This window comes from Mixophyes fleayi, chromosome 1 (assembly GCF_038048845.1).
Source record: "Mixophyes fleayi isolate aMixFle1 chromosome 1, aMixFle1.hap1, whole genome shotgun sequence".
In the NCBI taxonomy this organism is placed as follows: Eukaryota; Metazoa; Chordata; class Amphibia; order Anura; family Limnodynastidae; genus Mixophyes; species Mixophyes fleayi.
The window spans coordinates 160640662-160657560 of NC_134402.1; the positions used below are offsets into that span (position 1 = coordinate 160640662).

At 37.0% G+C, this 16899-nt stretch overlaps 1 protein-coding gene across 8 annotated transcripts in view; it reads right to left on the reverse strand.

The window, feature by feature from the left end:
• Positions 1-1271: 1271 nt before the first annotated feature.
• RUFY3 (RUN and FYVE domain containing 3) overlaps positions 1272-16899 on the reverse strand; it is a 70331-nt gene continuing 54703 nt past the window's right edge. For 5 of the 8 annotated variants that reach the window (XM_075202525.1, XM_075202509.1, XM_075202517.1 and 2 more), the window contains 6 exons: positions 14518-14637; positions 8459-8594; positions 7371-7444; positions 4902-4935; positions 3290-3358; positions 1272-2771 (listed from right to left, as the gene is read on the reverse strand). In XM_075202525.1, coding sequence (XP_075058626.1) covers positions 2628-2771; positions 3290-3358; positions 4902-4935; positions 7371-7444; positions 8459-8594; positions 14518-14637 — 577 coding nt within the window. In that variant the 3' untranslated portion in view covers positions 1272-2627. Of the gene's footprint in view, positions 2772-3289; positions 3359-4901; positions 4936-7370; positions 7445-8458; positions 8595-14517; positions 14638-15971; positions 16277-16899 lie in introns of those variants that run through there. The other 3 variants (XM_075202556.1, XM_075202567.1, XM_075202576.1) reach the window with 1 other exon arrangement.

Here is a 16899-nt window from a genome sequence, read left to right on the forward strand (position 1 = left end):
TCTTATTCAGACTGATGTGCTTCCCTGCACCAAAATTAAAATAACTTATACATTAAAAAAATCGCTTGATCTAAACCAGGGAATCTTAATGTGTAAGTGTACATGCTTTTTAGACTTGTACATTGAGTGTGTACACTTACCTTCTAATTGTATAAGTGTCCTATCTAAATATTCTGTAAGTAGTTCAGGTAGTCCTATAATGTCAGATGCTTAACACTTAATAACTTTGGGTTACATTGCATCAGATAATAAAATGTGAAGCTTATTGTTACCCAATAGTCTGCTTAAGTTTTAATGCTACATTATCTCCACTGAAATTATAAATTGCTTTACTTAGATTGTAGGCATGAGAGGAAATTTGTCACTCCTGATTCTACATGAAGAGTAAGTGAGCAGAAAGGAAAGGGCTACAGTGATGTGGGACACTTGGCATAAATGGTTTTTAGGCCTTTAAAATGTGGCTTTTCAAAACATGCGTTGGTGTGTTCACAGAGTGCACCATATTATCCCACATCATTGTAGTTTGTACAAATGGTTCTCATACTTAAAACTATATGGAGAGGGGGATTCAGCTCATGGTGATGTACCACACTATCTGGCTGTACACTGCCATCCATTACAGTAGGAATCTTTGCTCATTTTTCTGTACATCTCTCCTGGGGAGGTGAATAGAAATGAGCCCCCCATCCCAATAAGTTAGACTTTAGGCTGTGGTTTAGTAGCCATCAGGATTAGAGTAGTCAGCCCTTACTTTCCCTTAATTTATGTAGTGAACTTTTTTCTTTCCTCCTAAATACATTAGTTCTGTTTAGTAGTGGCACCTTCATTCCATTATACATTTGCGCAGTATACATGTAGTTTTAGGGAAATAGTGGAATCACTCACTTCATATTTTCGGGAACAATAGCAAGTTTTCTCCCAAGTATGCTTTTATAGAACTTGTGTTTCAATAGTAACTAGGCAGATGTGGCACACAAACACATTTTATCTATACTTCCTATGTCTCCTTTTTTCCAAAGATCTTCAAATAAGTGCGAGGTTAATGTATATTTATGGTATGTTTTGAGAAATAAAAGTAGTAAATAGGCAAGACATTAGTGTGGTGATGGGCACCATAATTATAACACAACTCTGCTTAGTTACCAGTTTAACTTGAGCATTGTTGCTTATACTATAGAGAACAGCTGATGCCATGCACCAAACTCAGCAGTGCCCTACTACTGCACTGTTCCTGTACTCTCCTGCATATTGCACAAATAAAGCAAAACACATGCCACTTATTCTTTATTGACTTTTGTATAATACAGTTCTTGTACTAATCCAATATATACAGCAAATGTACAAAAAACCTCCATAGCAGCAAGTGAGAGGTCAGCATTATATGCTAAAATAAAGTAGTTTTAATGTCAGTAGCTATACATCACAAATCAATACCTTGTTACAAGTGTGTTTGCATGATATAATACATTCATTGGTCTCCAGAATCACATTCTCACTGATGGCTTGTGACATAATGTATCACTTGGCTGGCAAACCAGAACCATCACCCAGAATTACAAGACTTCTTTTTCTGTCACATTATCTTGTCCTGACTGTGGAAAGCCACTCTACAAAACAACTTATTACTGTGGTCTAGCCCCATATACTATTGCTCTCCTGTTTCAGGGGAGCATGTTAATTTGGAGATCTTTTAAACCTTGCATACAAATTACCCTTAATTCTTCATTATAATATTCCAGTTACTGGGTTGTGGTGGTATATAATAACACATTAGCCTTACTTCTTTACATGTCAATGAAGAGTACAAAACATTTTTAAAGGGACCATCTAAAATATTCAAGTGCTACATTATGTAATTTAAATCAGTCTATGTTCCTGACTGGTCACTTGGCTTCCTAAACCAGAAACCCTACTTTACTTCATAACTACTTAGAACATCACCATCATAAAAGTTGGAAGAAGAAGAATAAAGGTGGTGGAGTAGACCAGGTCAGAGCAGAGCCATCCCACTTTTTAAAAGGTACAAGCCTGAGAACAGAGTACCTGTAATTTACATCACACAGCTGTCTCAGTTGAGGAAAGTCCTGGAGAGGGTGTACCTCTGTGCTTGTTCACACTCACAGTTGTCATGCCACTTATCCATTTTAATGGATTTCATCGGCTATAAAGCATCTACACAAAAATTAAGCTTGCACCATTTTTTTTTCCTTGGCCACATCTGAAAGTGTAGTCTGGTGGTCTACTTAAAAAAACAACACAAAGCTACCAGTAAGTTTTAATAAATGCCTACTAAAGTTTAACAAACCTCTGAAAGGCATTTACTAGAGACTGTTACACACAAATCTGTGTAAACATGGCCTATCTGCACTTGTTCAAATACAGCAAGGTTAGAACTTATTTTATGCTTTTGAAATCATCTTTACATTGTTAAATCTAACAGTTCTGATCTTAATTTTCAGAATGCACACATATTCCAGGTTTACAGATCGACAATGGCTCTTCTAAATAACAATGTGGACAATCCATTTTTAGATGGTTAATAAATCTGAAGGGCTGTAGTGTGCTGAATTCAATGCCACTAAATAAACACATATTGCATATATTGTCCATGAAGCACACACTGATTTTTAGGATGGACTGCTACAATATTGCTGTATCAGTTTCTTGTGACAGTGGTTACACACTCGCTCAGGATTAATGGAAGAAGGAAGAGGAATTTCATTGGATGAGCATGTGGAGCAAAATATCCCGCCACAATTCTTGCACTCGTTCTGTAATACAGAAATATGAGAATAAACATGGCATAGTTCAATAATAAATAGGAGATGAAGTCTTAGATACAATAACTAAGTGCTCATTCGCAGCTGCTAACACAGTCCTAAACAGCCCATGTTTGAGATAGGAATACTTGTTGCAGGCACAGCTATGATAGGGTTATTTGAATGCTGTATCTCCTCTATTAATAGGAGATGTGGCATGTAAGTGGTGATTCATATTGTATAACCTTTAAAAAAAACAAAAAACAAGCCACGAAGCGTAAGTGAGAAATATGCGCACACCCCACAAGTTGGAGCATTTTTTTCAATTTATCGATCAAACATACAGAGCTTTTAACCCAATCTTACCTCATTAACAATATAAAAAATGCATTTATAAATATAACCTGTTATAATGGATTATGACTTTCTATACATGGGGGCAAATGACCAGAACCCCATCCTTTACTACACTGCCATTTGTCACGTAGGGTTATAGCTTATTACTGCATCTGTTAGCAGAAGGCGACTACCTTGGTAAGCAGGATGCTGGATTCTTCTCGACACAGCTGGCACATCTGAAGGATCTTCTTTTTACTGTCCTAAAACATGAGGTAAATAATATTATTGCCAAAGTGATGCGATTCACCACAAATCATTCTCCTGCATCCTGCCCACTTCCTAATGAAGTGAGCAGGATGGGAGCCTCCATGATGTGGTCTGCACTCCTTGGAGTCCTAGGGGTAACTGTATCAAGCTGCGATTTTTTCAGAGATTTAAAAACGACGTACGTTTCGAGAGATATCCGGCTTGTACTTAGACAGTAAGCCAACATATTAAAATAAAGAAAAATACATATATTCATTACAGATATCTGCACCCATCAAGTGTAGGCGTTGAATTTGCTCTTGGTAAGGGACATATTTCAAAGAGAAGTGTATGTCACAATACGATGTATCTCAAGTGGCAGGGTTGCTTAACGTGCATCTAACTCCCCTTACTATACTATAATGTATTTGCACCTGAATGCCCCTTATCTGCCTCTTGAAGTGCAAGAGACTGCAGGTGTTAGATACACACATCTTCAAATAATGGTGCAATTTGGGCATATGGGTAGTGTAACACTTTTTGCAAAATTACAACATTCTGAAGCATTTACATTCAACTCTAAATTAAACAAAAGCAAATAGACAGATGCATACAGATGTTGCACAGAAATGCCAGTCACCAATGCCTGGTTTGTTCAGAGGATGATAATGCTGAAGGCTAAGAATAGTTATTCTGCTACCTTAAGTATCAACTGTTCCCCACACCTCTTTTTTTTTTTGTTGTAAAAATTTGGCCAGGCCCATCTTTACCTTCTGTTCCACTTCATTGTAATTACTGTTTGTGTCATCCCCTCAATGTATATTTATATGTAATATGTTGGTGCTTTATAACTAAAAGATAATAATAATGTAGCACATACTGTAGACTAATTAAAAAATATTACATAAATCTACAAAAATTTTTTATTTGTAAAATAATTGGTTACCTGTAAGCTAATTTATAAACATTTTGCCCCTCTAAAACATAAGTCATGCTTTATTGAAAATCCCATTGTGCCTCCTGTGAAATTAACATTGCCCAGCTGTGTAACAGCGATGTGTCTGCCAATCTCGCCTATACAAAGTAGTGTGTTGTTTCTGTTGATTTTGAATTCAAACTTAGTTGAGTTTGCAAAATCGCAGCTTTGGCGATTTGTATAGCTAAAGTAGCAAAACATCGGGACTGCGATTTGTACCGATTGTGAAAAACACTTCTCTGGCGATTTTAACCTCTCCCTTGAAAATCCATGGGAATGCAAAATCGCAGCTTCATACATTTACTCCCAGAAGACCTACCCGGACACTCCGGGAGAGTAGGCAAGTGTGATATATAGTGGTTAACATACATTTTGACTGCATTTCTGGAAACACTTGTCAGCACTGCATTTCAATATAATTTTAGAAAAAAAACTATTTCTATATAAAACTATTAATGCTTTTTTCCTTAAAATGCTTTTTTTTTAAAAAAAATAACATCAAATCAATACAGAACTGTTTTTGGTTTGCTTGTCATAGACCATTTTAGAAATAGAACCACAACATCCCATTGCATACAAACCTCGTTCTCAAGGTTAATTGAAGATGACATTGAACTGAAAAGCAGAATAAAATAACAAAATAAGTCTTAAAATTGAAACAACAAAGAAGAAATATGTTCTGAATAAGAAATTAGATGTTACTTATACATAGATATATATGAACTGCAGCACTGAGTGCTGGGTAAATAACTCGAAGCTCCAATAGGACATTGGTTAAAACATATCAGAGGTTTACACAAGTAATCATACATGAGCATTTTCACAGTTATGTTTCTAAAGGCAACCTTAGACACTTCATGGGCAGCCCTCTAACCTCAAAAGGGGAAGCATATTGCCCTTAATCAAAAAGACACCTATCTGTAATAACATTTCAGAAGGAATTTTAAACAAGTGTTACAAAATGTAAATCAAATTTGAAAACTAAGCAGGAAGAAACTGCGGGCCCCAGGTGATGGCCAGGAGGGCAGCATGTGGCCCTAGGAGCACCTGTTACCAGTCACTCATTTATATTAACTTTATATTCATCCACTAAAAAGAGGATTTTGTAACCAATTTCTCAGAATCCATTTGGAGAACACTGCTTCGCCATGAGATATAGAGAATGCAGCGCTAGGAGTGAGGCATTTTCTAATCAAAAAACTTGTCTGGCTTACCCGTCCCTTTCTATGTACCCTTTACTGGTAGGGATCAGTTTTTAACGAACAAATCAGTTAGATAAGCCTAAACTCATCACAGAAGTAACTCAAGATTTCAAACGAATAACAGAGCAAAAGGACAAAGGTATGGGAACACATGGATTCAAAGAAATGGATTTTACAGCTAGTACAAACATCCTCTTTTCTCAATCATCTCATTTGAGGGACACTGCTACACCATGGGGATCTTTACAAAGCTGCCCCTTGGGTGGGGTACACTCAGACACAGTTGCCACAACACCTTGAGGCCAAACTTGGAATCTGTAGAATTTGATAAAGGTGTGGATGGAGGACCAGGTTGGTGCCAGAAAAAACTGTTCAATCAAGACAGTGCCATTCTGGCCAAGAGGAGCTCACCGATATAGTAGGGTGGGAAATAATATCTTCCGTGACCTGTGTTCCCTCTGAAATATAAGGCTGATGAATTGTAACCTTAATTCACCTGGCAACTGTCTGTTTTGTTGTTGGTCATCTTATCTTGTGTGCACTGTAAAGGACAAGGAAGCTATAGTGTGTTGTAAAGGACAAAAAGTGTTAAAGGAGGTCAGTACTCAATACCAGAAACAAGAGTAAATACAGTGACCAAAGTCATTGTATTTTCTAAATAGAGTCAGTACTCAAAAGCATGAATGAGTACCATGACAAGACAGAGTTGCCGGGAACAAAATTACTAAATAAGTCTGTACTCTCTCCTGCTTATGTGATTTGAGTACTGTTACAGGACAGCACGCGCTCAACCACACATTATTAAAGATGAAAAATATTTCCCCCATTCAGAGCTTTGCAGGTCTAGCACTGCAGAGGTGAGCAGCCCGAGTGTAATGGTGGGTTTTCTGCAGCAAAAACTTGCCATGAGTGAAGTGCTACTATTGTGGAAAAGCACCTCCCCCAAAGTCCAGTCCAACTATAGTACTGTATCTGCTACATCCCAGAGCGCTGGAACCTCATCCTTGCCATCAAAATACGGGGAGACTGGGTGTAGGAAGTGCCACGGCCCCTTGATTGCAGTCAGTTGGCTGTGCTGCCATCAAGCTGAAGCCACTGGATCTCTGGCCACTGTACCATCTAGATGACCAGACGACCCCTCCAGGAGTCTTCCTGGAGTCTTGAAACGCCAGTAACACTTGAATGGAGCCTATCCCAGCTCTATATAGTGTGTTAAAGGGCTAATAGCTTTACCTCTCATAGAGGACATCCCTATTAAAAATAAGAAACCAAAAATTGCCAAAGAAATAAACCATGTCCTAGCCCTAGGGGTACTAAATACAAACAGATAACTTTCAGTGGAAGGGGCATAGATTGGAAGTAATAAGCCAGACAAGTTTTTTAGATTGTACTACTCCATCCATATACATGTAAGGCACAGAGGGGAGCAGCTACAATACAAACAAGTTTGCAGTTTGAATAAAGTGCCTCCTCCAGCGCAGCGTCCTCTATACCCATGGTCAAGCAGTGTTCTCCAAAAATAAGATGAATGAGAAATATATGCTCATAAATATTAATTGTTCACCCTATTTCTCATCATATTTGCATGTATAAAACATAAGTGGGTAAAAGAATGGTCTCCTTATATTTTATGTATATCCTAAAACACTAAAATATAATGATATCATTGTTACTAATGAAGAATAAGTTATGTTTAATGTCTATGAAGGACTCTTTCAAGACGGCACCATTTTTAGTATGAATCTCACGCCACAGATTGAAAAGATCCGATTAGCTCTTCTCTCCCTGCATAATGTATGAAGAGCTCAGTAACAAAGTAGATTTTACATCAAATATTGAATGACATACTTGTTTGGAGTGGTGGTGTTTGTTTCATTCACCGCAGCCCTCACATTTTCATCCAGTCCTTTATTTTGGGCATTCTGTGTGGATAAACCAATAAAATTAGTGTTTCACATTTTCTAAATTAATTTGATTGATAATGATCAGTCACTAATTTATTCAGTCATGTGTTCTTCCTCATGTAAAACTATTACAATCTAGTACAATGATGTGATTAAATCACCAGTGTTTTCATGGTCTAATAGCTTTACTTCCGTCTTGTGCTCACTCCTCCAATGACCTCACTACCTTGATTTTGATGCAGAATGATAGATGGTGGAGGTGTAAAACAAGAAGCAACTCAGGTCAGTTAAGCAGCTGGTTGCTGGAGACAAGGCCACCAGTATCTCTCTCTCTATGCTGTAGAAACACTGCAGCCATTTCATCAATGGAACTGAAAGATGCCAAGCCAACTTGTACTCTGCCAGATGAGGGCCATAGCAATTTGAAAGGTTGTACTTATTTCCAGTCTAATTAGCTATTACTATAGAGATCATTGCCTGTACCATTCACTATTGAAACTATAACATTAACTCAATCTCGTTATTTTGTTTGCACTTTTTGTCATTTATAGCTGTTTTGCCTTTTTTTTTTTCTTATAGGAATGTCTATTTACATAGAGGTAACAAGAGCATATACAGGTACTCTTCTCCTTTAATGTTAGGCACCCCATAACTTCTGATGTTCATATGTATAAGGCTATGTTGTGCCATCTCAGATTTCACATTTCCCAGGCCCAATGAGCACAGCATCCAGTATTATGCTTTGTAGGTGTAATACAATGGCAATTTTATAAAAGATTAGTCTACAGAAACACATGCAATTACTTTAACCAAAACGTCCTGGAAATGATCCAATAAATCAGGGCTGTATGCTATCTATTCAGCAGATTGATTGGAAATGTGTAATTGATGCATGTGTCCTAGACACCACAGAATCTTTTCGATAAACTGTTACATATGTTTAAAGCATATTCTAATATTCTGATAGTAACAGAAGTCCTTGACAAAGAAAAGTTTTAAAGTGACTTGGAAAGTTTTTGACCTCTAAATTACCGTTTTGATTGTGTTTCTTTGGAGAAGTTGTGGTATTCTCAAAGGTGTGTATTTATTTTCAGGGGATTCTCTCTCTTTATGGTTTCCAGAAGAGCGCCTGTTTTTTTCCTTCTTCAGTTCCGTTTCACAATGAGCACTAAAACAGAGCAAAATATAAATATTTAGTTAATGATATGTCAAATGCAGAGCCCCCTTCTTAAAAGGTGAACAACCTGATAGGTTGACAGTGTTGCCAGATTAAGCAAAACCTGCAAAGGATATGACAGCATTGCATTTGATAGTTTGCAGTATTACACAAACACATTGATCTAATGCTCTATTTACAACCTGCTGCTCTCTAAATGTTTTGTAATTACCAGTCCCAATAAGCACTGATAGCCAGAGGTTGTCAGGGCATGTTGGGATTTGCAGTTCCACTATACCTGGAAAGCCACAGACTACCTAACTTTAACATTAGTTGGCATAAAAATAGATTTCCTTGTGCTCTATACAAATCGAAGGCTCATTTGTGTACTTATTACATAACCTTTTCCCAGAAAAGGGAATCATCACATGTTTACCGATCTGATGATTGACCCCCCCCCCTCTCTAGAAGTAATAAACTGTTTAATGTCGTATTGACCCTTTTATATGAAGGCTGCATTAATGTTGCTAAATCATAAGTCACTAAACCTAAAATACAAGTGCCATATATAAAAGATAATAAATGCAGATGTACCATTTTTGATCTCTTGAGAGGACAATGATTACTATATTTACATTTGCTAAGCAGAGGAGTGTGACCTTTTGGAGCTAAAGTGCTTTCTTAGTCACTTTTTACTATGCCACAAAGAACAAGTGATTAGTATCTGCAGGTGTTTTCAAATATTATATGCCCTTTCTCCATGTTAACCACAGAGGCGTGAGTTTTTTATAAAACGAAACATACAAAAAATAAATGTCATCTTTTAGAGTGAGAGGCAAAAAACAAAAAGTAGCCCTAATGTTGTCTAGCAACTCTTTTAGAAAAACAAGGGACCTGCACGCATACTTATTCTAAATAAATTAGACTGGGAAAAAATTGATAACCTTAAAATTGTAGTGTTGGAACATATGGATCATAAAACCAAAAGACAAAAGTGGTAGGCCAACATTATTTCATGATTTGTTATATACTTACACTTAACTTTTAACAGACCCTCTACTTTATAGTGACAATCTAATTTACTGAAAATAGTATAATCTAAACTAATGGTCATTAAAATATTTAAATTCAATGGCACTTGTGCTTTCATAACAATTTTCTATGGAGTCCGCATAAAGAGCAAGCAAGCAAGTGAAAACATAACTTGTTTCTAGTTTAGTTATAGTAGCAACATACGCCATGTAGTATATTTACTAAACTGCGGGTTTGAAAAAGTGGAGATGTTGCCTATAGAAACCAATCAGGTTCTTGCTATAATTTTGAAGAAATCAAGTGAATTGTGGCAATTTTAAACAAACTGAAGCTGGAGATTGTTTTAAAAATCTTGCCACTTTTCCCAATTCATTTCAAAAGGCCCATGTTTTACAAGTGCATTTTCAGCATATGTTTACATGCAGAAAGCTAATAAAAAATGTATTTACTTTTGAAACAAATTGAACAGTTTCCAAAACATTCCTGTCCCCAACTTCCTCAACCAGCCTCAGTACTAGTCAGCCTGGGCTGGTTCCCACTAAGCAGGCAGATAAACTAGTGGACCCCATGCTGGTTAAGTGGTAACAGTCTTCACTGTTCACTGCAATATAATGGGGTCCTCCTGTCATTGTGGGAACCCGTCTAGGCCTGCTCAACATGAGGTTGGAGCCTCTAGGGAAGTGACCTGCAAAAAATGAGCAAGCATGGCCTTCAGCACTGGGATTTTATTGGCACCCTTGGGACACTGGGTAGCAAGGTAACAGATACAATTTTTTAAGATTTATAAGTATAGAAATGTGCCCTGTGATCTATGTTACAAAATGAAAATGTGAAATTAGGTGTTTTCTTGGCAATATACACTATGGGCTAGATTTACTAAGCTGCGGGTTTAAAAAGTGGGGATGTTGCCTATAGCAACCAATCAGATTCTAGCTGTCATTTTGTAGAATGTACTAAATAAATGACAGCTAGAATCTGATTGGTTGCTATAGGCAACATCCCCACTTTTTCAAACCTGCAGCTTAGTAAATCTAGCCCTATATCTTGCTCTATTAGGTCAATTAACCTGGCTCACTCTATCTAGGCTATAGGCACACTGGTAGCAGACTAGTGATAAGATACTAATTGTTTCCAGCATAGTGAAAAGTGACAAACCACTAAGACTTAAAGAGAAAACCTACAGTGATAACAGCTGCATCTCCAAATAAGAAATCCATGAAAAATATAAAAAAAAGAATCAGCCTTCTGTGCAATGTTTATTAAACCTAAAATTGTCAGAAGCTCTGGAGGCCAACAGAGGATGCCACAAGTAAAGAAGGCAGCAGATTCCAGTCTTTATATGTTACCAAAACTAAAATAATACATTGGCTACTAAATAACATATTCCCAACCTTTTTAACATAATTTAAAATTGCCAAAAACATAGATTTTCTTCCATTTCTGGCCAATTTCATTGATTTAAAAAGCTTTAAGTCACCAATGATACATATAGAAACCCTCCTGAATTGAAAGTGTACACTAAAATGAATGGACCACTCTGACATATGTATTTCAAATTATCCTGGAGTTTTCCAGTAGCCTTATTTTTCCTTCTAGATCAATAAAAAAAAATTCACAAGTCTTTAATTAAAGAATTAACTTTCTTTGAAAACACTAACCTACTAGTGAATTCAGTAACAGCAGTTATAGTTTTAAATATTTATTTCAATGCTTGTAAAAGTTTTTTTCCCCCATTACACTCTTTTTGGACTCTCTAGTGTCTGAAACAAGGGAAATGTTTTTCAATGATTTCAACAGCAATTTACTAAATTAATGTTTCATAGATCAATCTGTTCTATACTTCTCACTAAGTGATTTCAGTGATTTGATATCTAGCAACTTTTGTTTTGAGATTTGGAAAACAGGGGATTTATTGCCATTGATTGCTTCCAGGACTAGGGAATCAACCTATAAATCACTAACAAAAATAACGATTTTAACATTATTTTTGCAAATTGACCATTCGATCTTCACCTATAGTGCATTTCAATGTGTTTAATATTTTCCACCATTCTGCAAATTCCTTCATTGGCTACTCAATTCCCTCCAGGATTCAATTCAAGCTGTTCACCCTCACTTACAAACATCAATGTTTCCCCTTCATACATCTTTGACCTTGTCACAAAATACACCCCAGCACTTCCTCTCCGTTTCGCCTCTCTTCTTTGCCTCAAAAACTTCTCCTGCGCTGTTCCCCACCAATGGAACTCCTTCCCCCACCTAAGCAGACTCTACTCAAATCTTTCAAGTGCTCCCTTAAAACCCATCTCTTCGCTGATGCCTATCCTATGCTCTCCTAGACCATACCTCATCCACTTACACAACTCTACATGCTGCTCCCCACAACCCACTCGTGTCCCATATGGTCCTACTGTCTCCACTTTCCCCCTCCCTCTAGACTGTAAGCTCTCACGAGCGGAGGCCTCTCTACCCTATGTCTCCACTTTTTGTTTTCTCTAGATCGAATTTACTCATTATTTTTTTGATCAACTCTATGTGAATGTTATGGTTTTATGTTTAACCTGTACTTCATAGTTTGTACTTGATTATGTGCTATTTGCAATTGTACTGGTATAGTTTGTACGAACAGGTTTTATTATGTTTAACTCATTCATGTAATTTTTACACTGACATTCCAGCACTGCAGAACTTGTGGTGCCATACAAATAAATGACGATCACAATTAAAAGGGATTCCACCTTTGAATTTGATAGTGTCTATTAAAAGGCTATACAGTATTACTTCCCTTACCAGCCCCCCTCTTCCCTTTTATTCATCTTTTCTCTATCTGTTAGCATAACCTCAATGTACTTACAACTAGGTGTGCTTTGCTATGTCTGTCTTTAAGTCCATTACTGCTTTACATTGTCCTTACAGAAAACTTACATTAATGAAATAGCTTATCGTATAAACAGCGAACACTAACCATGCCACAAACAAGGTGACTTGAGCAGGTAGTGTTTGGGCAATTTAAGCCATCAAGGGGTTTTAATTTAAAGATGTGTGTCAAAGCTACATGTAGACATTCAACAATTTTCACAAAAGTCTATAGAGAGATGTTACTTCCGATTTTAGAAGCTAGTAAAGATGATTATGTTAGCTCATGCACACCATTTTTGAAGGCATAATGAGCATCCATGGAAATAACTGAGTCACACAAATATATTGAGCCAGGAAGTGTCCGATAATAAAATAATAAATCAGATTTTATACTTTAAAAGGAGATAATTGCCAAATGATTTTCAGTATTTTCTGTCCAACTTCCTCAGTACATCAATATAACAACTACAGAAACAATGAGATTGTGGGCTGATTGAATTATAGTGCAGTGTAGGTTTGACGTTCATGGTTCATAGCAAGTAGCAGCTAATTCATGTGATTGCATTATAGAGCATTTACCAAGCAATGATTTGTATACTGCTGCAAAACAAGATCAATTATCTATTGTTTAAAAAATCTCATGCATGGGCTGATACGGTTACTTGGTTTGTGTAGTGAGTGACCAAATTAGACAACCAGGGTCAACCAGGGCTAAAGCCGATCAAGGTTAAAAGGCAATGTCAACCAATGGCTGCACACACTGGCAGATCAAGGTCTTCAGCTGACTGATGGAAAATAGCCAGACATTAGTCTGGTCGTCCAGACATTGTGGGCTGACACACTCAAGGATTTAGACCCATCTAGATTGCTGTATGTTTGCACAGTTTACCTTATCCAGACAATTGTGTCAATATTGAGATAAAGTTTTAGATGGTCTGATCAATGCTAATGTATAAGCATTGACGACAGAACAATGTTCCAATTTGGCCAAAGTGGATGGCAAAATGGGGAGATTCAGTTGTTCAGTGGATAAACATATTGCTGGGGACACAATGTTTCTGATAGGAGTAAACATCAGCATAATAAAAATTATGTCCCATCAAAGCAGATTTTATTTTTTTATTTTTTAAATCAAACCAGGAACTTACTTGGCAATTTAGGGAAAATCATTGAGTGTGTGTGGGTACATTTAAGAAATGGCAAAAACACAATTTAAAAGGGTATAATAAAGGAAGGACATTTAACAATTATCAAGTTTATTTGTTTAGTATTTTCTCAACTGCAGTCATCACTGATATCAAGAGATAAGACAGACAGAGTGATTGACAGACGGTACAGCAGAAAGTATTATTTTATTTAAGTTATTACCACTTAATGGTTAAATTATACTAACATGCTCCTTCCCCAGAGCCTAATCCTCCCTCTTAAGAAGCAATACAGAACTGGCATATTTTAAGCTAAGTTTACCACTTTAAAACTGCTGGCGTGTGGGGCTGGGTTGGAGTGGGAAGAAGTGGAACCACTAACTCATCTAATCTCTTGCTCCTTCCCAGCCCATAAAAAATGGCTCCTGGAGCAGCTCCTGGTGAGTAAACTGTAGCGAATTTGCAGTAATGCGGTAAATTGGTATGGGACCGTTTAACTGTGTGTATGACAATCACAATAAATAAATATTTTTTTAATTTCTGCTTTCCTGAAATTTCTGGATACCAGGCCTCAGGATAAAGATTCCGTATCTGTATATGAAAACATTAACTACAACACTAGAATTTACTGTTGACACCATTAGTACTTTTCTTTGCAGGTTGTGACACCTCAAGTTACAGTGTAATCATTTTTAATATTACATTTAATCAATTGACAGGAGGGAGGTACAGGTAATCCTGTAAGTATGCACAAGACAGCATCTCAGAATATTGTTATGTGGGTCCAATGAAAGATATCACCACCTGCAAGAGATTAGGCAATTGGCTGGCACCAGAGACACCAAGAAGGCATCACCACTGCTTGTGACTAGTACTACACCCAACAATCATTTCTTCACCGCTGCTTTCGGAGCTGATCCACTTCCAATTGTAGACTCTCAATCTTGTCTCCAAACTCTTGCTTGAAGAGTCGGTTGGCTTCCTCGGCTGCCTGTCGATCTCGCTCCACCACTCGCAATCTGGATTCGAGCCACATGAATGGGTAGTAAAAAACAAAAACAAAAAGCAATGGAGGTGGTGGGGACAAGGACAGGACTTTAATAACTAAAATAAATATAAAACCAAAAGGTAAATGATGGGAAAATTAGAATGGACAGAATACAGGAAAAATAAAATTATAAGAATGAAGCTTTCAACTTATGTCTTAGGAAAACTGAATGGTGGTGAATCAGGCAAAAACAAAAAGACCTAAAGTTATGTATGTAATACCACAGAACATTATAAAAATTATATATTGGGCTCAAACTGCCGCCTGCAGTAGGAAAGATTCCATAAGCAGAATGATCCATAGTTTGGCGATTAAATTTCAAGCGGCGCTGCATAGTAAAGGGTTAACTTCCCTTTACAATGCAGCGCCGCTTGAAATTTAATCGCGAAAGAGGCTGAACACGCAGGTGTTGAAGAACCCGCATATTGATACATTTACCCCCTGGTCTCAAAACGTAGCTACCTGAAGTGGTATTGCAAATTTCCTCAGGTCTTGAGAAGTGTTTGCACAATCTTACGTAAAAATGGAGGGTAGCGGTCTAGATTTGAATTTGTCCTCCTTTGACCACCACAAATAAGTTTGCCAATCCCAGATACTGAAACCTGTTACCGTATCTTCTGAAACCATTTGGCAGTGAGCGATGTACTAAATAAAGGGCCTTAAACCCTTTCAAAATACTGATGCTGTGACAGTGGATGTCACTGGAATGATTAATAAAAGGTCTACTCGTTCCTGTCTGTATACGGTTATAATTATTTTTTCATTTTAATTAAAAGCCAAAGAAAAGTTCATACACTTCATGTTTTTATCTGCTGAATGAAGGATGAGTATTTCTACTGCAATAAGCTGTCTGGATTTGTTTCGTTTTCTTCTTCTACTGTGATATAGAAAGCCAGACTTTTACCACACTATAATGGCAATAAAATCTTCTTTAAAATAAAACTCAAAAAAGGAAAAAAACAAAACCAAAAAAACCCCCCCAAAAAACCTGTACCATTAGCAATAGTTTAATATTTCATAATGCAATCGGTACAGTACTAAATCTAGAAGTGGGCATAGTACAATTAAGCAATACTAAAAGACACATACTTTCATAAAGCCTTGATTTAACAAGCCTACGATAGCTCTTCATTGTTCAACCTTCTATTGGACTACAACTATTACAATCATTGCTCATCTGTCAAATAAGAGGAATGTGGAAATTGTGGGACAGGATGCCAAATAAAAAAACCTGGGTTTTTCATTGTTATTATGGAAAGGTAAGACATGTACATTTATACTTTATCATTAAATGTCACACAGAGGTGGTTTTAAAAAGTTTATTTGGCAAATATTTCAGGGGTTCTAACAAAGATTTCATCTACAGGGAGGGAGTGGGAGAAAAAAAGGATAACAGAACGGAGGAGCCATGGCTTCAAAATGCAGCAATTTCCAAATCAACAGTAGGCAACATTTAACATCTATGTAGTAGCTTGTTACAAGGCAGAATTCCTCCCTTCCTCCTGCTACCGAGTTGCGCTGTTAGTATTCGGGGGCCCTAGTGCTGCTTCTGTAGAAGTTTACTCGCTGTGCTACTTAAGGTTTTTGCCTGCTTCACCAAATCTTTTTCACTGTGTGGTTAATTTAAGGTTGTAACATGAACAAAAACGGAAAAGTCAGATGAGAGACGAGGGCAAATGATTAAACAGAATAGACAGAGAACATCAAGAGAGAAATGTCAGTAAGAAATTCATACGAAGAAAAAAAAAAATACACAAAAAAAAAAAAACAACAACATCATAGAGAACATGTCACTATTTTTTTTTTTTTTTACAAAGTGCCCTTTGCAGTATGAGGAGACTATTTTGTGCTCACGTGTGGGTGAATGTCACCCTACATCACAGCTTCTGTGCCTCAAAAAGCTGCCTGCCAGTGAGCACAACAGTGTGTGGCTTCATTTTAAAGAGTTAGGACATTTACATACAGTTCATTAACAGGATGCGCTCTCCCTGGAGGAAACAGCATGTTTTCTACATGCATAGTGCAGAGGGCACTGTGTAAAATTTTAAGTAAAGGTGGCACGTTCTCTAATGCTCTATAGCAGAGCGCATAGTGTAATGCAAATATACAAAGCTGAGGGTTCCTGGCTATAAAAAGGTATTTTTTTTTTAAAGCAAATGTGGGGGGGAAAAAAAAAATATTTTTTTTGCACATGACCAAAGTAAACAGTAAAGGCGTAGCTTCTTTAAATAGT